Below are 16,782 nucleotides of genomic sequence, written 5' to 3' on the forward strand. Positions count from 1 at the left end.
TTCCTAGTAAGAGCCAAGTCTCTCCTAAAAATACCCCCCCCCCCATTTGCCCTGGGAGAAAGACAAAACTTTAAAGCAGCAGCTTTTCTTTTTAATTTAATCTGATCGCGTCTGTCATCTTAGCTGAAAAGAATATTTTTAAAATGGAAGGAAAAGGAACGAGCCAATTTCTGGATCCAGTTAGCATTTTAATAAATTAACTGCAATAACAAACTCAAAGAGAACAAGGTTGCAACAGAACAGCTCAGCCAAAATACAGATTTAATGTATTCCCCCCCCTCTGCCTACACATCACACACAAATCCAGCTGTCCCAGACACAACATGCAGTAAGAAAAAAAGTAACATTTTTTTCTCTCTTCAAGCACAAAGTTATAAGGTCTCAACTAAGAGAATAAACTAAATGTCCCCAAATCTTTCAACCAACTTTTTAACGTCTTTAAAACTAAAACTCGAGTTTTCGGGAACCAACGGCAACTTTTTCCCAGAAGAAAATTGGGTATACTTCAAATTTGCTGGGGGGAGAACTTCCCAAATCCACAACTTCTTAGCCTGTTTTGACTGCAAACTTTAAAATGTGTGGCTGGAAAACAAGTAAAAAAACCAACAACTGTTAAATTGTTTATACATTGTGTGTTACATCACACCACTGTGCGTCTGGTTTGCATCTGGCTGCGTATTGTGCCGATCCAGCTAATATTTTATAAATATAATATTTAACTTGAAGAAAATTCAGCCAAGTGAGGATTGTGTAGTGCAGCTGTGCGTTTTGTGCAATGACACCGTTTTATTTTAAGCTTCTGGTCCTTAAGATTGGGGGGGGGAAATGTTAATTTGATTGCACAACTGTATTATTTGCATAGGGCAATTTTGCAAGTTTTCTTTGCAAGTTGACTGATAGAACAGGCCAAACATTTTACACAGGGCTTAAATGCAAACGCACAAACAATACAATCGGCAAATTGTTGTGTTTGCAAGCCCAAGAAACAGTGGTTTTTGTACTTCTGAATTGCTGCAAAAGTCTGCAAAACTCTTTTAGGATTCAGCTAAACCCCAAAAGGGCTGTTTGTGAAATTGTTCTGGTTTTGATTTTGGATTTTTGGACCCACCAAGGACTCTGAATAAACCACCGATGGATCAACAAACCAGGATTCCAGCAGGAAGCTTATCTGAGATCAAACTTTCTTTGATACTGGCTGGCTGTGACCAGAAATTTTTTTTTTCCCCCAGTGCCGTTCTGGTTTTGCGCCTTTAAAACAAGCCAGGATTTGTAATCTGAAAACTGAAAATTTGCAGTCTTGGTTTACGGGGCTGTAGCAAGTCAGAGTTGGCTTGATTCAGGCCACACAATGAAGCAACTGTTATATTTAAGGGCGCATCTATTTCATTTAATCCAGAAATGACTTCTTGGGTGATCAAAACCAGACTTTAGCTTTCATCTCTGGGTGAAAACAAAAATAAATATATTTTTTCCTCCTGTTTACCTCCCATTGAGAAGGCCCGTTCAATTTTCCTTTCAGGATTTGCCTCCGGATCACTTGCGGGGGAAAAACTCCTGCAAAACCCAGAAAAAGTCCTTTTCAAATTGATTCCCCCAAAAGGAACCTTTTGTCCCATTCCTCAAAGCTGCTAAAAAGCAGAATTAAAGCAGGCAGTGCTGGGTCTGAAGATGGATGGATGTCAGCTCCCAGGATCCCCCATCCAGCCTGCTTTAAGAGGGGTGGGCTTCCACTCCCAGAATCCCCCATCCAGCCTGCTTTAAGAGGGGTGGGCTTCCACTCCCAGAATCCTTACCTTCCTCCAGCACGAAGGGCTGAGCCAAAGGGTGGATTTCCCAGAACTGCTCCTCGTCCAGCTTTCTTAGCGTGGTCAGAGGGAGGCTGGCACAGCGGCCGAAGTCCACAAAGAAGCCCACCGCCAGGTCGCCCAGGGTCTCCAGCACCCAGCACCTGGGGGGGAGGGGGAGAAGAAAGAGAGACAGATTCTTTCCTTTTTCTTTCATTCTTTCCTTCCTTTTTCTGATCCTTTCTTTATTCCTTCCTTCCTCTTCTATTTTTTTCTTCCTTGCTTGCTCCCTTGCCTCCTTTTCCTTCCTTCCTTCTTTCCCTTTTTTCCTCCTTTGTTTCCTTCCTTTCCTTCCTTCCCTTTTTTCCTACCTCCCTCCCTCCCTTCCTTCCCTCCCCCCTCCCTTTTTTCCCTTTTCCTTCCCTCCCTCCGGATGAGCCCAACAGAGCAGGGGGGCCCTCACCTGTTCCAGGCGCTGCCCTCCACCCCGATGTCGCACTGGGCCAGGCATCGGGTCCCCCGCTGCACCTCCTCTTTGGCCAGGAAGGGCAAGCGAGACTCGGCCACAGCCAAGGCCGTGAAGAGCTTCTGCATGGATTCGCAGCATTCCTGCACGGTCAAAAGGCCCCAAAACAAAGGATTTCAGCCTCTCTCAATCAGCAAACTGCTCCCCAGAGGCACTCATGTTTCTAGCTCTCAGGAGGCTTAGAAATGGTAACTCTTCTCCCCAGCGGCACTAATCAAGTTTCTAGCCCTCGTGAGGCTTAGAAACGGTGCCACTGTCACAATCTACAGATCCACCTTCTTTCAACAGCCTGGGAACTCGGGAGTCGCCCCGAATGGCCCGATCCTGCTTGCACAAACCTTGTTGAGGATGATGGCCCAGAAGTACGGCATCAGCGGAAAGGTGTCCATCACCATAAGCCCCACCTCCCCTGCCATGCCAGCCACGGAAGGGAGCCACATGGCATCTCCAAAGCAGTCGTTCAGCATGTGGAAGAGGAACGAACTTCTAAAAGGAAAAAAAAAAGGAGACGTGGAGGCAGAACAAAAGAGGATGGCACCCCTTGAGGTCATCTAGCCATGACTCGGGATCACATAGAAGCTTTTGAAGGAGCCCTGAGTAGCGTCCGAGGAGGAGGGGAAAAAATCATATTTTCTCCTCCCCACATTTGCACGTACCTCATTTCCATGGGGACAGCATAGCAGACCCTCTGATTGGGAAGGGAGATCTGGGTGACACCTTTGGGGAAGTGGGGAAGAAAAAAAAAAGAAGCACATTTGAGCCTTGATGCCAGCAAGGCTAAACATCCAGGTAAATCGCAATCAAGAGAATCAAACTCCCGCCCCTAAGCTTGATTTTCTCGAAACAGCATTCCAAGAAAAACAAATTAAAAAGTGGGTGCGAGGCTACCTTCAACGGAAGGCTTTTACCCGGGATCAAAATAAAAAAATAACAATAGAACAAGGTCACCATCTCGTACCGTTGGTAAATCCACATTCTACGGAGGGGATGACTTCCAAATCCTGAAAAATCAGAAAATGACATTTGCAAGGGATTAAATCCAGAACTAACAACGCTGTTTAAGCACTGAAAGCTTAAATAGAATTAATGTTTGACATAGCAGGCCGGGCCAATCCCTTCAATTATGACTGGTTCAGCAAACTATGATTAAACAAACATCATTCGATGCAAGAACTGGAACAAGCTGAATTAGCATTGGCTCCTCCAGAGCTACAAGCAAGGAACTGAGGCAAGAATTGCAAAGGGACAGATCTGGGCTTATAACGCTTCCCATGTAAGCATGCTGGCTAACCCGTGATATGGGTACTAGACCATGAATCCAGGTTTACCGGCATCTGAGTGCTGTTTTTCGGAACCTCGTGACTTTTCTTGTTTTCCACAAGCGCAACGGACATTGGCATCCCTTTCACGGGGTGTCCGTTCAAAAGCTGGACTGCTAAATTTGCAGCTTCCGGGGACATCAGCTCCAGGAAAGCAAAACTATAATTAAACAAAAATATTAAATTCATTATTTGTGTTTATGATTTTATCCTGGTGATCACCTTATTTTATTTCATTATATATATATATATTAAATATAAAATATAAATATGCAGAAATATAAACAAAGGCCCTTCCCCAACTTTAGAGACGCTCTTTAGAGACCCCGGGCAATACCCATCATCCCCAATGCCCATCGTCCCAAGCTCCTCTAGAGCCAGCAAAGGACATCGGGAAGCCCCGACTAGGTTTCCTTGGACCAGCAACTCGTTCTTTGGCTCCCTGGCCTACCTCGCAGGGCTGTTGTGACAAGGTAGGGAAGGAAGATAAATGAAGACAGGTAGTCCTCGAGTTTACGACCACAATCAGGACCGGAATTTCTGTCGCTAAGCAAGGGGGGGGTGTTCAAAGAGCCACGCCCAATTTTTTTTGCTGTCATTAAGTGAATCATTAAGTCGTTAAGCAAACCATGCAGTCGTTAAGCAAATCTAGCTTCCCCGATTGTTGGAAGCTGGCTGGGGAGGTCGCAAATGGGGATTACGTGACCCCATAAATACACCCCAAGGGCCTGGATTTTGATCCCGTGACCATGGGGATGGTCGTAAGTGCGAGGACGGATCCTACATCCCTTATTGTACCTTTAAATGATTGTCAAATCAGGCCCAAGCCCCTTAACAACCATCTCGCTTAGTGACAGAGATTCTGGTTCCCGTTGTGGACGTAATTCAAATTTGAGAATTTTATTTTTATTTTTTAAAAAGGAGAACCGCCGGCATACCTTTTAAAAGAATTATAGTGTTTCTTCAAAGACCTGATCCCAAAATCCTTGAATAAGAAGGTAATCTCTTCCTAATCAAAGAAATCCAATGAAGAAATAAAGAGAAAAAAACATAGATTAAAAACCTTTTACAAAGGAAGAAGGGAGGGAGGAAGTCCCAGCCCTTTTGAGTTAGGTCTTTGCTCATGCTGGGGGAAAAAAAATTAAAATGAAAGATTCCTTTATCGGAATTATTAGGCCGAAAAGTTTTTAAGCCCATCTGGTTTTTTGTTTTATTTTTTTAAAGGAAGATATTTTTGAGACAGCAAAGGATAAATATCCCAGGGCGATCCATTTTCAATGGGCTGCAACAATTTTAACCCTCGGCTGCTGCGAATCTTTGCTAATGCGGTGAAATTTTTATTTACTTATGTTTATATTTCGGGTTCCTAAATAATCCCACGTCTCTCTCAAAGAGGGACTGTGGGTGGGGATTACATTATTTGAGAATTTCGACTAAAAACTATAAAGATTTGCCCCCCCCCCCGTCACTGTGACATGAAAGTATTTTGTATAAAGACTTAATTCATACATTTAAATGATTGAATTATTATCATTTAATCATTAATCATTTACTTTCAAAAGCAATCGCAGGCAAGTCTCCCAGGCTTAGCAACAAAGATTCTGATCTCTCTTGTGGTCTAGGACTAACTGTATGCCATGTATGTGTTGCATCTATTTTGTGTGTGTGTGTGTGTGTGTGGTGTCTGTGTGTAAAATAAAGCAACGTTGTACACCCACCTCGCTGATATCCAGGGGCAGATTTCCAACAAAGACTTCCCTTTTTTTGAAATGCCCTGAAAAAGCAAATTTGGATTAGGATCCAGTCCCGTAAAATATGAAAAAAAAGACAGACGGTTCCTTCCTTCCTTCCTTCCTTCCTTTCCCTCCCTCCCTCCTTCCCTTTTTCCTTTCCTTTCTTCCCTTTTTTCACACCAATTTCCTTCCTTCCTTCCTTCCATATTTCTTCCTTCCTTCCTTCCTTCCATATTTCTTCCTTCTCCCGCTTTTCACACAGCTTTTCTCCCTGCCCATTGTTCGGCGGGCAAAAATCCCTAATTCACACATTCGATATGTCTAAACTCACCCGGTTGTTTCAAGGGATTCGCCTTAACCAGCTTCTTAGAGCCTGGAGAACACTGTTTCTTGTAGCCATGTTTCGACCTATAAACCATGTTAGAACAATCTAGGATTAGTAATGGCCACCTTTTGCAATCTTGCTTTCCGTTTGCACGCCCTCAGTCTGGCTAACTGGAGAAAGCCAACCTCAAAACCTGGTTAATCGTGTCATGCTCTGGGAGACCCCGCCTTCTTTCAGGCTCCACCCATGACCTGCTTAGCCCCACCCACCAAGGCATCCCAGCCCTGAATAGAGAAAAAAATACTATAATTTTCCAAACACAATTCTTGCTTTGCGGCTCACAAGCTAGGAATCTGGGAAAAACAGAAAGAAACTGGGGTGATATAAAAATAATAATAATAAACAGAGTGTGTTAAGTATAATGTCACTTTTGCCAGGCTTTGTTGTTAATTAAAACTCACAAGTGTGCAAGGAAAGTGTGCAAAATGGATTAACTTGCAACTGAATTCTTAGCCAGGATTATTTTCTAAAATATTTTCCTTCCTACTCACATCTCGCTCCGGTGACTTTGCAAGATTCAGCACGACACCCTAAAATAATAATCGTATTAACATTATTAATAATAATGTTTAAAAAACAATTCACATCCTGCGACAATGATCTTAAATATTCTTAAATAAAAACATTTGCCTATCCTAGATCCTTTGGAAGGATTCAAGAAGTGGATAAAACTGATCTCTGATTGACGGTGCCACCCACTACAATAATTACCGTATTATCATTAATCATAACTAAATAATATTAGTTATTATTAAACATCACAGCATTCTCTGCCGTTCCGTTTACGGACGGCAACCTGAAACAAAAAAGCAAAATATTTTAAAAATATTTACACTACAATCTTAAGATACAGATAATTCTATTGCAAAACACCGCAATAGAAATATCTGCAAATACAAAATATTTTTAAATCTAAAGATACAAATCACTACAATCTAAGAGACGAATCTAAGATACAAAACACAACTTAAATATTTACATTTAGGTATTTATTTATATACCATATGGCAAATCATACCTGGACTAACCATATCTATTAGATAGTTTAGTTATTAACGGAATAACAGAGTTGAAAGGGACCTTAGCGGTCATCTAGTCCAACCCCCCTACTCAAGTGTTCAAAACTCTTAATAGTTAATACTACTTAATATACACCCAGGTGGAAATAAATATGAGAAACGTCAAATCGAAGCAACTAAGATTACCACGATTCTCTCTTAAGAAATTTTAGCAGAAGAATGGGAATGGTAGTCCTGTGCCTTAGGGGAAGTGTAGTTAGGAAAGTGTAGCTTCAGCAGAGAATTTAACCACGCTGCAGCACAAAATTTGCATTAGGACTGTCCCTATCCCTGCTTTTCTTCCCCCAAAACGCCGTTGCTATTATTAATATTATTACTACTTTGCGTTTTGTTTTGTTTTTTAGGGGGCAAAAAGTTACTTTTGGGGCATTGGAAAAAGCAGAGACGAAGGCACCGCGGTTGCAAAGGAGCGTCTACAAAGGAGAAAGGGACTCACTCCGGATTACTCACCTAGGGAGGAACAGAGGCACCAATTCGGAGCAAACAAGCGCGAAACTCCCACCAGGATCCGAGAGCAGCGCGGCTTTTACGCCGACGCGTATCCCGCCCCGCCTTTCCTTTGGCTATTAATGGGGAGGCGGGAGAGCCTTTACTTCGGAGTGGATCCGGATTAGACGCATGGGTGCAGCCTTTCTGCATTAGACAGGTAAAAATGGGGATTATACCCGCCTCTATAGATGTGTGCATTTTTTTTTGCAATTTTTTTTAATATTTAATGCATCTTGATAGATGTTATTATGGCTTCGGCCACCAGGGGGCTGCGGGGGGAAAAGGCCACGCTTTGCCGCCCCTGGCGGCCGCCAGAAGCCTTGCAGCCGAAATCCGCTTTCAATGCAATCCCTGAAAAATTAGAGAATAAAAACCCACTGACTCATTTTTAGCGTCCCCCTAAATGGAGGGTGGGCTTTCCAGGATCCCCCCTTCCTAGCCCTTTTGAATTTCCCTCCTGCCCCCCCTTTCTGCCATATAACCTCTATTGACCCCCTCCCCATTCTAGATAAAGGTTGCATTTATTTAGAAAAGGGGGGATCAGATACCATTGAAATATTTGGATCTAATTTCATCCTTGGGGGAGAAAAAAACCCAAAACAATTTAGATGAAGTTTTTTATTCGTTTGGAAAATTTTCTATTCCGTTTCAGCTGCTTTGGTCCATTGCAGCCCCTGCGCGCCCCCGCCCCATCCAAGCCGCCCCCTCCGGATCTGGGCGGGGGGATGCCGCCCCCTCCCTCCCTCCCTCCCGGGGCCAGACAGAGAAACGCTCGCAAAGCTGCGCGAAGCCAAGCCAACTCTTGCACCGGATTGCGCGTGGGGGGGAAGGGCAAGTAAATTGCAAGTGGAGGGGGGGTCTTCTCCCATCCCTGGGCTGGGGGAAGAGGCTGGGTGGGCGGGGGGGCGTCTGGGAGAGGCACCCCCGAATTTAGAGCGCTCCTCCCGTCTGCTCTGCTTTGGGGAGCCCCCCGGGGTGTGGGAGGCATGGCCTGATCGCCCCCCCTTTTTTGCCCTTTCCACCCGGGCAAAAAAAGCCCCCCCTGGATCCAAATCAGGGACTCACCCACCAAAACTGGCTTGGAAAAACGGGGTGCGATTTATAGCTAGCCCCTTACTCTGTACCCCGAGATCCTTCCATCTCTCTCTTTTTTCGGTTCCCCCTATTTTTAAATGATAAACTCCCCCCCCGATTTTGTTTTTTCTATTGCAGTTTCTTCCAGTTCCCCAAAACTCCGGGAAAACCCAGCAAATTATTTTCTATTTGCTGAAATTTGGGGTACGCCTTGGAGTAGGGAAATGAAGCGCTGGAAAAGAGGTTTTCCTTGTGCCTGATGCCGTTGGGGGGGTCTTGTCGCTGCCTCGGGTAGTCCATCCAAGGCGGGCAGCCCTGGGGGGGGCGGAAAGACCCCATTATTGAGGGGGGGAGCGGTCTCCTTGGAGTCCCGATTCCAGGGCATGCCTTGCGTATCTTCACCTTCTCTCTGTGCAACCGGGGTGCAGCTTCCCAGCTGGGGTGCTGGAGGGTAGCCTGCTGGGGACCCCCTTCCACAGGCACCCCTCAAAAGCTGGCAAAGATTTTGGGGGGGGGTCTTTCTGCTGGACTTCAGACTTCTGGAACTTCGCTCGGGCACCATGGCGGCCAAGTGGTTCAAAGAATTCCCTGCCAACCTCAAAACCGTCTCGGAGCGCCCCAAACCCAGCGCCGGGCATCATCTGAACAAGCCGGGCAGCGCCTCCCGAAAAAGTTTAGGGTCGCCCGAGGCCGGCCTGGCATCTCTGCCCGGGAAGAACCGGAAGAACTCGGCCACCGAGCTGGGTGGCACCAAAACTCAGCTGGCACCGGGCAAAGATGGCACCGGTAGCCGTTTATCCCGGGACAATCTGCAGGGCCTTTTGCAAGCCGCTGCGGGAAAAATGCGCAAGAATTCGCGGGTGGATGGGGCCCTTCCGGAGGACCCCGGCTGGGCCCCCCCCAAAGGGAACTCCAGTTGTGGGGGCTACATCAACCGTCTGATCAAAGTCAACGCCCAGGAGAAAAATGCCAAAAACTTTTCAGGATCTGCTCCCAATCCCAAAACGGTCCTGCCAGCCGAAGCGGAGAAGCCCAAGCAAGAAACGGTCAAGGTGCCATTATGGTTTGCAACTTTCTGGGGTCTTGAGGGATTAAAGGGGGGGGTGTAGGTTTGAGGTTTGGGGGTGTTGCATTTGCCATCTGTTTGGAGGTTTTTTTTAAAAAAAATGGGGATTCTGTTTGAAAGGAAGGTCAGCAAATTGTAGAAAATGCACTTTTTCAAATAGTTTTGCCCTCAGTTAATTTGGGCGGGGGTTAAAAACTGTGTTTGTCTTCTGTTTGGGGAAAAAAATGGAGCAAATCTTACAAAATCCACGTTTAAAAAAAGATCCAGCAGGATTTATGTTACCTGGAGCTTCTTTCCAATTTTCTTCAGCCAAATTGCAGAAAAACAGAAAGGCAGGCAATCAGGCAGATGAAAAGAAAAGAAAAGAAAAGAAAGAAAGGGAGGGAAAGAAGGAAGGAAGGAAAGAAGAAAGGGAGAAAGAAAAGAAAGAAAGAAAGAAAAGGGAGGGAGGGAGGAAGGAAGAGAAAAAGAAAGAAAGAAAGAAAGAAAGAAAGAAAGAAAAAGAAGAAAGAAGAAAAGGGAGGAAGGAAGGAGGGAGGGAAGAAGAGAAAAAAGAAAGAAAAGGAAGGAGGGAGGAAGACAAAGAAAAAGGAAGGAAGAAGAAAGAAAGAAAAAAAGAAAGAGAAAAAGAAAGAAAGAAAAAAGAAAGAAAGAAAAAAGAAAGAAAGAAAAAAGAAAGAAAGAAATTAGAAATATAATATACTGTATTTTAAACAGGACTCTCAGTTTTTGATATTATAAATGTTTTGCACGCAGAAAGAATCTGGACTGCAAAGGATCTGAGAAGGATCGGGATTCAAAAATTTATATTTTAAAGATTTGGGGCAGTTTAAATCCAGTAGATCCTCAAACAGAAACTCCTTACAAGTCTTCATTAATGTTATATCCTATTCAACAAAAAAATATTTTTTTTTTTACTCTTTTGTAAAATCGTAAAAAGTCGCCCCGAACGGAGAGACGGGCGCCACAGAATTTGAATAAATCAGCTATAAATTGACGATTGTATTTTTTTCGTCATTTTGCCACTTTGGAAGGTGATCGTTCTGGAAGATTACGCCGACCCCTACGACGCAAAACAGACCAAGGGACAGCGAGACGCTGAGCGGTTGGAAGAGAATGACGGTTACATGGAGCCTTACGACGCGCAACAGATGATAACCGGTAATCGTGGTTTGTTTCGGAAGAAGCACAGGTTGCTTTCGAACTCTGCCTCTTAACAATCCTCAACTTACGACCAGAGTTGAGCCCAGCAACTGTCAAGACAGTTGTTAAATGAGTTTTGCCCTACTTTACGACTTCCCTTGCCACAACTGTTAAGCGAATCGCTACATTTGGACTGTAGCGGGTTGGACTAGAGGACCTCCAAAGGTCCCTTCCAGCTCTCTTATTCTGTATTCTGAGCAGCGGGTTGGACTAGATGACCTCCGAGATCCCTTCCGTTATTGTGTATTCTGAGCAGGGGGGTGGACTAGAAGACCTCCAAGGTCCCTCCCAACTCTGCTATTCTGAGCAGGGGGCTGGACTAGAAGACCTCCAAGGTCCCTTCCATGTCTGCTATTCTGTTATTCTGAGCAGGGGGCTGGACTAGAAGACCTCCAAGGTCCCTTCCATGTCTGCTATTCTGTTATTCTGAGCAGGGGGTTGGACTAGAAGGTCCCTTCCAACGATGTAATTCTGTTATTCTGTAATTTTCCAGATGATCAGAAGTCTAATTCAGTTTGCAACCCGCTGTGGCATTGAAAAGCTGCAACAATACACATTTAATACAAAACTGGACCGGTCAGCCACAAGCTGGATATTTGCCTGGTGCAAGCAGACTCCCCACCCACGGCTGATAGAGCCGTGCAGAAAAACAGGAAATTTTAGCACCGGAAGTTGGAATAAAACAGGGCATTGTCGGCTGGGGAGACGGATGAGGCGAGAGCAGAATGGGGGAATTGGTCTCCAGTCCTAAAATTCCCAGCAAGTTGTGCTTCTGCTAAGCCTGGGGTCTCTGAGCCCTCCTGGCTAGCGGGCCCGGTTGTATGTCATGGGGGTTCCTGAACCTGTGCAGAGTGTTCTCGGTTTGTTTTGTTTTTGCAAAGGGCCCTCCTTTTTTCTTTTTCTTCTTTTTAACGAAAGAAATGTCTGCAGTGTAATTGGGAAATAAGTCCCAGAAATAAAGAAGGGGCCAGCTGGGAGGGCTTTGATTAGAGGAAAGGTGTGATCTTAGGATTAATGAGGACTAGAAACGTTTTGTGGGTTGTTTTTTTGGTGGGGGGGTTTGCATGGAACAGAAAAAAATGAACTTATTGTTTATGGTTTTGGTGATTTGAAAAACAAATGGAATTAGAGGAAAAAAGAAAGCCATATAAAACAAGAGGTTGATTTATACCTTTGCTTACAACTGCTGTAAAAATGTCAGAATTGCTTTTTCCTTCCTTCCTTCCTCCTTCCTTCCTTCCTTCCTCCCTCCTTCCCTCCCTTCATACCCTTCTCTTTCCTTTCTTCCTTCCTCCCTCCCATGCCTGTTTATATATCATCTATCTATCCCCTTTCTGTTTCCTTCCTTCCTTTTTCGCTTTCTCGCTTTCTTTCTTTCTTGCTTTGTCTTTCCTTCCTACCCGCATTTTAACGTTTTCATCAACTTATATTAAATGAAAAAAAACACAAAAAAACACCTAGTCTAACACCCAATACACAAGCCCTTATTTCCACACCTGTGTTCACCCTCTCCCTCTGCCCTTCCTTGCAGAAATCCGCCGGCGGGGGTCCAAAGACCCCTTTGGGGGGAAAGCCGTCCTGCTTCTGGACGAACCAGCAGCCAAGGGAGACCCGGGGGTCAAAGCCCCCGCCTCAAAACCTCTGCAGCTTTACGACACCCCTTACGAGCCGGCTGAGACGGGGTCCAAGTTCGAGATGCGCCCCCCTCCGAGTGACGAACGGCCGCCGGCCGAGTACGAGCAGCCCTGGGAATGGAAGAAAGAGCAGATTGTTAAAGTTTTCTCAGGTAGGAAAAGCGGATGGCAAAAATTGGACGTGGAGGATCGTTTTTCATAAAGATAGATGATAGATAGATAGATAGATAGATAGATAGATAGATAGATAGATAGATAGATAGATAGATAGATCGAGCGGAGGTTTCCCTACAGGTGATCAGTTTAAAAAAAAAGAGAGAGAGAAAAGTAAGAAAGATAAATTGGGAAGGACGCCCCCTTGGGCAATTCCTTTCAATCCTGGTTTAGATGCAATTTAAATTTGCAAAAAAAAAATTGCCCTCGTTTCAGTGGTCAGTTTTGCATTCGGCGACGTGCTTGGGACCTCAGCCCCCTTAGCGTTTCTGCATATATCAGTGTCCAACTTGAGAATCTCGGCTTGTTCATATCCTGAGTCCACAACCCATCTCGGCTTGTTTGCAGAGGAGGCTGGCCAACTTTGGCCAGGTGCGAAGATATTTGGGGGAGCCCTCTTCTCACAACCTTTGCTTGTCCTTCCTCTCTCCTTCCAGTGCAGTTTGAGGGTCCGGAGAAAGTGCTGACCGCCGCTGAGACGGTTGTCTCGCCACCCCAGCACCAACCTTGCCCGCAAAACTGGCCATCAATGATGGTTAAGTCTTCCCCGGGGATCGAACTGGGCCTGGATGGAGAGCGGGTGGATTCTGCCCTCGTCTTGGAGAAACAACCGTAAGCCTCCTGGGATCTGGCCTGGCATCCATCCCAAATCTTATCTGTTTTGTGCCCTCCAGGTTCCTTCTGTATCCGTCTCGCTCTGGAGACAAGCTGCTAGTCCTCATGAGGCTGGAATTCTCTTTTAAGAAGGGAAGAGGTTTGGCTGGGCCTCCAAGGAAGGAGTAAACTGGGTTTGGAGGTGTCCAGTTCAAAGGGGCCTCCTTGATTTCTAAGAAGGACAAACTCTACCTCAGGGATAGACATGGAATAGTTTGATTTGGTGACCTTAGAAATACAGGAAGTCCTCAAGTTATGACGGTGATTGAGGGGTGGGCTTCCACTCCCAGAATCCCCCAGCCAGTAGAGGATTCTTTGCTGAGGATTCTGGGAACAGTCTGGGAAACCCTGTTTTTGCCCCTCCTTCCTTCCTCGCAGGTGGTTTCATGGCTCCATCACCCGGGCCGAGGCGGAGAGCCGGCTGCAGCCGTGTCCGGAGGCCGGCTTCCTGGTCCGCACCAGCGAGGTGGGCCCCACCAAATACTCCATCGGCCTCAAGTGAGTGTCCGAAAGTTTCCTGGGCTCAGGAGCCGGGTCCAGACCTGCTGCCAAACTGTGCTACAAGGTAGTCCTCGACTTACAACGGTCCATTTAGTGACCACAGGGCAATGAAAAAGGTGACTTAGGACCGTTTGTCACACTTCGCCGCCGTTGCAGCCTCCTCCGGGGGTCGCCCGATCCAAACTCAGAGGCTCGGCAACTGACATGTACTTGTGACAGTTGTGGCGTCCGCCCGGGGGTCCCGCGGTCCCCCTTTTGCGACTGTCTGACCAGCGAAGCCAACGGGCAAAGCCAGATTCCCTTAGCAACAACTTCAATCTGTCCGAACAGAGCTGGAAGGGAGGTCATCTAGTCCAACCCGTTGCCACCCTACTGTCCAAACGTAGTGATTCACTTAAGAACGGCAAGAGGGCTCGTAAAGCGGGGCAAAAACTCATTGAACCACTGTGTCGCTTAAGCAACAGAAGCTCTGGGGTTTGGTAACATCTGCACGGATCCCGGCCGGAAAGATCGTAAAACGAAGCAAAATTCACGGAACGATCGTTTCGCTTAGCAATGGAGGTCTGGGTGGCCGTCGTAAGTCGAGGACTGCCTGCTTGCCTGCCTGCCTGCCTTGGTGCTTCCAAACCCTTTACTTCTTTCTTTCTTTCTTTCTTTCGTTTTTTTGCAATCCGGACTTTTTCTCCCTGCGCCTGGCTCCAAAGCCCGGGGCTGGGCGCGACCAAACTTCCTTCCTCAGGATGCTGAATTTTGAAACAAACCAAGGAAAGAAAGAGAGAGGACCTTTGTGTGTTTGTCTGTGTGTGTGTGTGTGTGTGTGTGTGTGTGTGTGTGTGTGTGTGTGTGTGTGTGTGTGAGAGAGAGAGAGAGAGAGAGAGAGAGAGAGAGAGAGAGAGAGAGAATCGGGAGCTTGGCTAGTGGAAAAGAAGGCTGGGGAGGGGATGGTGTTTCCATAGAAAAACAGTTTGCCTCCTTCTGATTCTCCCCTTCCCTCTTTGGATAGGCAGGGATTGAAATGGGATTTAAAAATATCCCGTGGAAATTGCGCTTTAAGAAGAAAGGATTTAAGGTGCCCCCCCCTTCCAGCTTTCCTTGACCCCACATTTAACATAACCCGCCATGTGCTGCCAGGTGTGTGGTGTGTGTGTGTGGGGGGGCTGTTTGTCCAACTAAGAATAGAGGCCGAAATGGACCCCCGTTGGGCCAGGATTCAAAATCGCCAAATCAAGGCCAAAAGCCTGTTTTAATTGTCTCTTAAGATCCCCAAAACTGGAGAATTGGAAGGAATTTTTCTGCTGTTTGTTGAGCAGGATTGGGTGGTAAATAAGGCAAGGTTGGAGAAGGGAGAGGATGCGGAATTCTTAAATGGGGGTGTACCCCCCCTTCAAAAAGCACCCCCAAAATATAATCTGAACGGGTTGATAGCAGAAAAACAGAATAACCGCGGAATAATGGAACAATGGAATAACAGAATTACAGAATAACAGTTGGAAGGGACCTCGGAGGTCATCTAGTCCAGCCCCCTGCTCAGGCAGCAAACCCTGTAAAATTCAATCTCTTCTTAAAAACCTCCAGGATTTTAATAAGGAAACCAACCCCCCCCCAGGGTCATTTTAACTAATATTCTTCTATTTTGGGCTCTCTTTCCACCCCACCCCCACCCCCCAGGACAAGCCAAGGTTACGTCCACATCATCGTGGCTCAAACGAAGGATCACAAATACACTCTGGACCAAGCGGGCGGCCTCTTTGACACCGTCCCCGAAGTGGTGGGCTACTATTCCACCGCAAAGCTGCCCTTCAAAGGGGCAGAACACATGACTCTACGTTTTCCCGTCTCTGTTCCAAGCAAGATTCCCTAAAGATCCCAATTTAGACCAGTTTGGGAACGGCTGAGCCGACTGGGGAAGTCGGCTGGAGACTGCACAGCGACCTCGCCAAAGTTCGCTTCGCCCGGAGACGTGAATCCATCTTTTCTCTTCATTTTCCAGCAAATTTATTCCCGCGCGTCCCGATGTGATTCAATAGGACTTTTCCCATCCTGAAATATTACTAAATTTGGGGGTGGGGGACACAGAGCAGGGGAGGAAGCCCCCCCTTTTGCTGGACACTGAATTGACGGGAGTGGATGGGGCTGAAACACAGCCTTGATTGGCAGCTGCTCAAAACCATCACCACTGGTTAACGTGGAGCCAGGTTCTCCGAGTTTTCTTGAACGAGATATTGTTGAGAAGACGGCCAACGGAGTTTGGAGAATCCCAGCAACTCCCAGTCCCCACCATTAAAGGCCAAGCGCATTCGCGTAGGCTAAACTGGGAGGTTTCTATTTTATTTTTATTTTTATTTTGTTTTTCTGAAACGGTTTTTGTAGGATCCGGTGGGGAGGCTGGTCTCTTCGCTGCTTCTCCAAAAATCAAATAAAAACGCTCAAAAGAGTTCTGGTTTCTTTTTATAGTACGGGGAGTCCCCGACTTATGACAGTTCGCTTAGTGGCCGTTGGGAGTTACAACGGCACTGAAAAAAGGGACTTAGGACCTTTTTTCGCGGCATCCCCCCCCGGTCACGTGATTGACATCCGGACGGTTGACAACTGACTCACATTTACGACGGCTGCAGTGTCTTATGACCGGGGTCATGTGATCAAAATTTGTGCCGCCATGTACTTGTGATGATTGGGGCATCTTGAGATCATGTAATCGCCATTTGCGGCCTTCCCAGCCAGTTTCTGACACACAAAATAAATGGGGGAAGGCGGATTTGCTTAAGGACCCTGTGACTCCCTTAACAATTGTGCAAAACCAGAGTTAATCTCTGCCCCCTGTCCGAGCAACAATTCACTATTTTGCCTGGAGATCTCCTGGTGGTCTCTCATCCCCGTTAAAAGCAGAGTCGCTTGAGGTTTCAAGAAGGGCGAGACGCAGAAAACAGAAATATAGATTTCCAGCCTCACCTCATCTTGATTTCAGGGACCTCCTGAGAGGGACTCGGGTTTCCCCCCCTCCCCTTCAAGAAACACTGATGTTAACCAATCTGCCACAACCCATCCTGGTTGCATCTTGGTTTAAAAATGCAAGAAAAAAAAAATCACCCTCTTTCAAGCAAGTCTTTTTTCCCCTTTTTTGA

The 16,782-nt window shown here is 46.2% G+C and overlaps 2 protein-coding genes across 2 annotated transcripts; one reads left to right on the forward strand and one right to left on the reverse strand.

The window, feature by feature from the left end:
• Nucleotides 1-635: 635 nt before the first annotated feature.
• On the reverse strand, nucleotides 636-5,781 carry TDRD10 (tudor domain containing 10). Its single transcript, XM_029283615.1, has 10 exons — nucleotides 5,694-5,781; nucleotides 5,348-5,403; nucleotides 4,568-4,638; nucleotides 3,602-3,789; nucleotides 2,967-3,027; nucleotides 2,649-2,796; nucleotides 2,248-2,393; nucleotides 1,794-1,948; nucleotides 1,484-1,554; nucleotides 636-692 (listed from the first exon to the last, which is right to left on the reverse strand). The coding sequence occupies exons 1-10, from the start codon at nucleotides 5,779-5,781 to the stop codon at nucleotides 636-638; spliced, it is 1,041 nt and encodes a 346-aa protein (XP_029139448.1).
• Nucleotides 5,782-8,949: 3,168 nt separating this feature from the next.
• Nucleotides 8,950-15,983, forward strand: SHE (Src homology 2 domain containing E). The gene is made up of 6 exons (XM_029283616.1): nucleotides 8,950-9,441; nucleotides 10,490-10,616; nucleotides 12,190-12,444; nucleotides 12,943-13,117; nucleotides 13,538-13,657; nucleotides 15,329-15,983. Exons 1-6 carry the CDS (start codon nucleotides 8,950-8,952, stop codon nucleotides 15,519-15,521), a joined length of 1,362 nt encoding a protein of 453 aa, XP_029139449.1. The 3' UTR covers nucleotides 15,522-15,983.
• Nucleotides 15,984-16,782: the final 799 nt, after the last annotated feature.

The sequence above is a fragment of the Protobothrops mucrosquamatus genome, unplaced genomic scaffold (assembly GCF_001527695.2).
Source record: "Protobothrops mucrosquamatus isolate PMUCROS unplaced genomic scaffold, P.Mucros_1.0 scaffold154, whole genome shotgun sequence".
Taxonomy (NCBI): Eukaryota; Metazoa; Chordata; class Lepidosauria; order Squamata; family Viperidae; genus Protobothrops; species Protobothrops mucrosquamatus.

What these genes read in the sequence shown, in the direction of transcription:
- TDRD10 (XM_029283615.1), bottom strand. Translation starts at nt 5,781, where the DNA reads ATGGTTTATAGGTCGAAACATGGCTACAAGAAACAGTGTTCTCCAGGC. An exon ending in TGCCCCTGGATATCAGCGAG is followed by an intron (nt 4,639 to 5,347) that starts GTGGGTGTACAA and finishes TTCTTTGATTAG; the next exon opens with GAAGAGATTACCTTCTTATT. An exon ending in GCCCTTCGTGCTGGAGGAAG is followed by an intron (nt 1,555 to 1,793) that starts GTAAGGATTCTG and finishes TGGGTTTTGCAG; the next exon opens with GAGTTTTTCCCCCGCAAGTG.
- SHE (XM_029283616.1), top strand. Translation starts at nt 8,950, where the DNA reads ATGGCGGCCAAGTGGTTCAAAGAATTCCCTGCCAACCTCAAAACCGTC. An exon ending in CCAAGCAAGAAACGGTCAAG is followed by an intron (nt 9,442 to 10,489) that starts GTGCCATTATGG and finishes CCACTTTGGAAG; the next exon opens with GTGATCGTTCTGGAAGATTA. An exon ending in CTCGTCTTGGAGAAACAACC is followed by an intron (nt 13,118 to 13,537) that starts GTAAGCCTCCTG and finishes CCTTCCTCGCAG; the next exon opens with GTGGTTTCATGGCTCCATCA.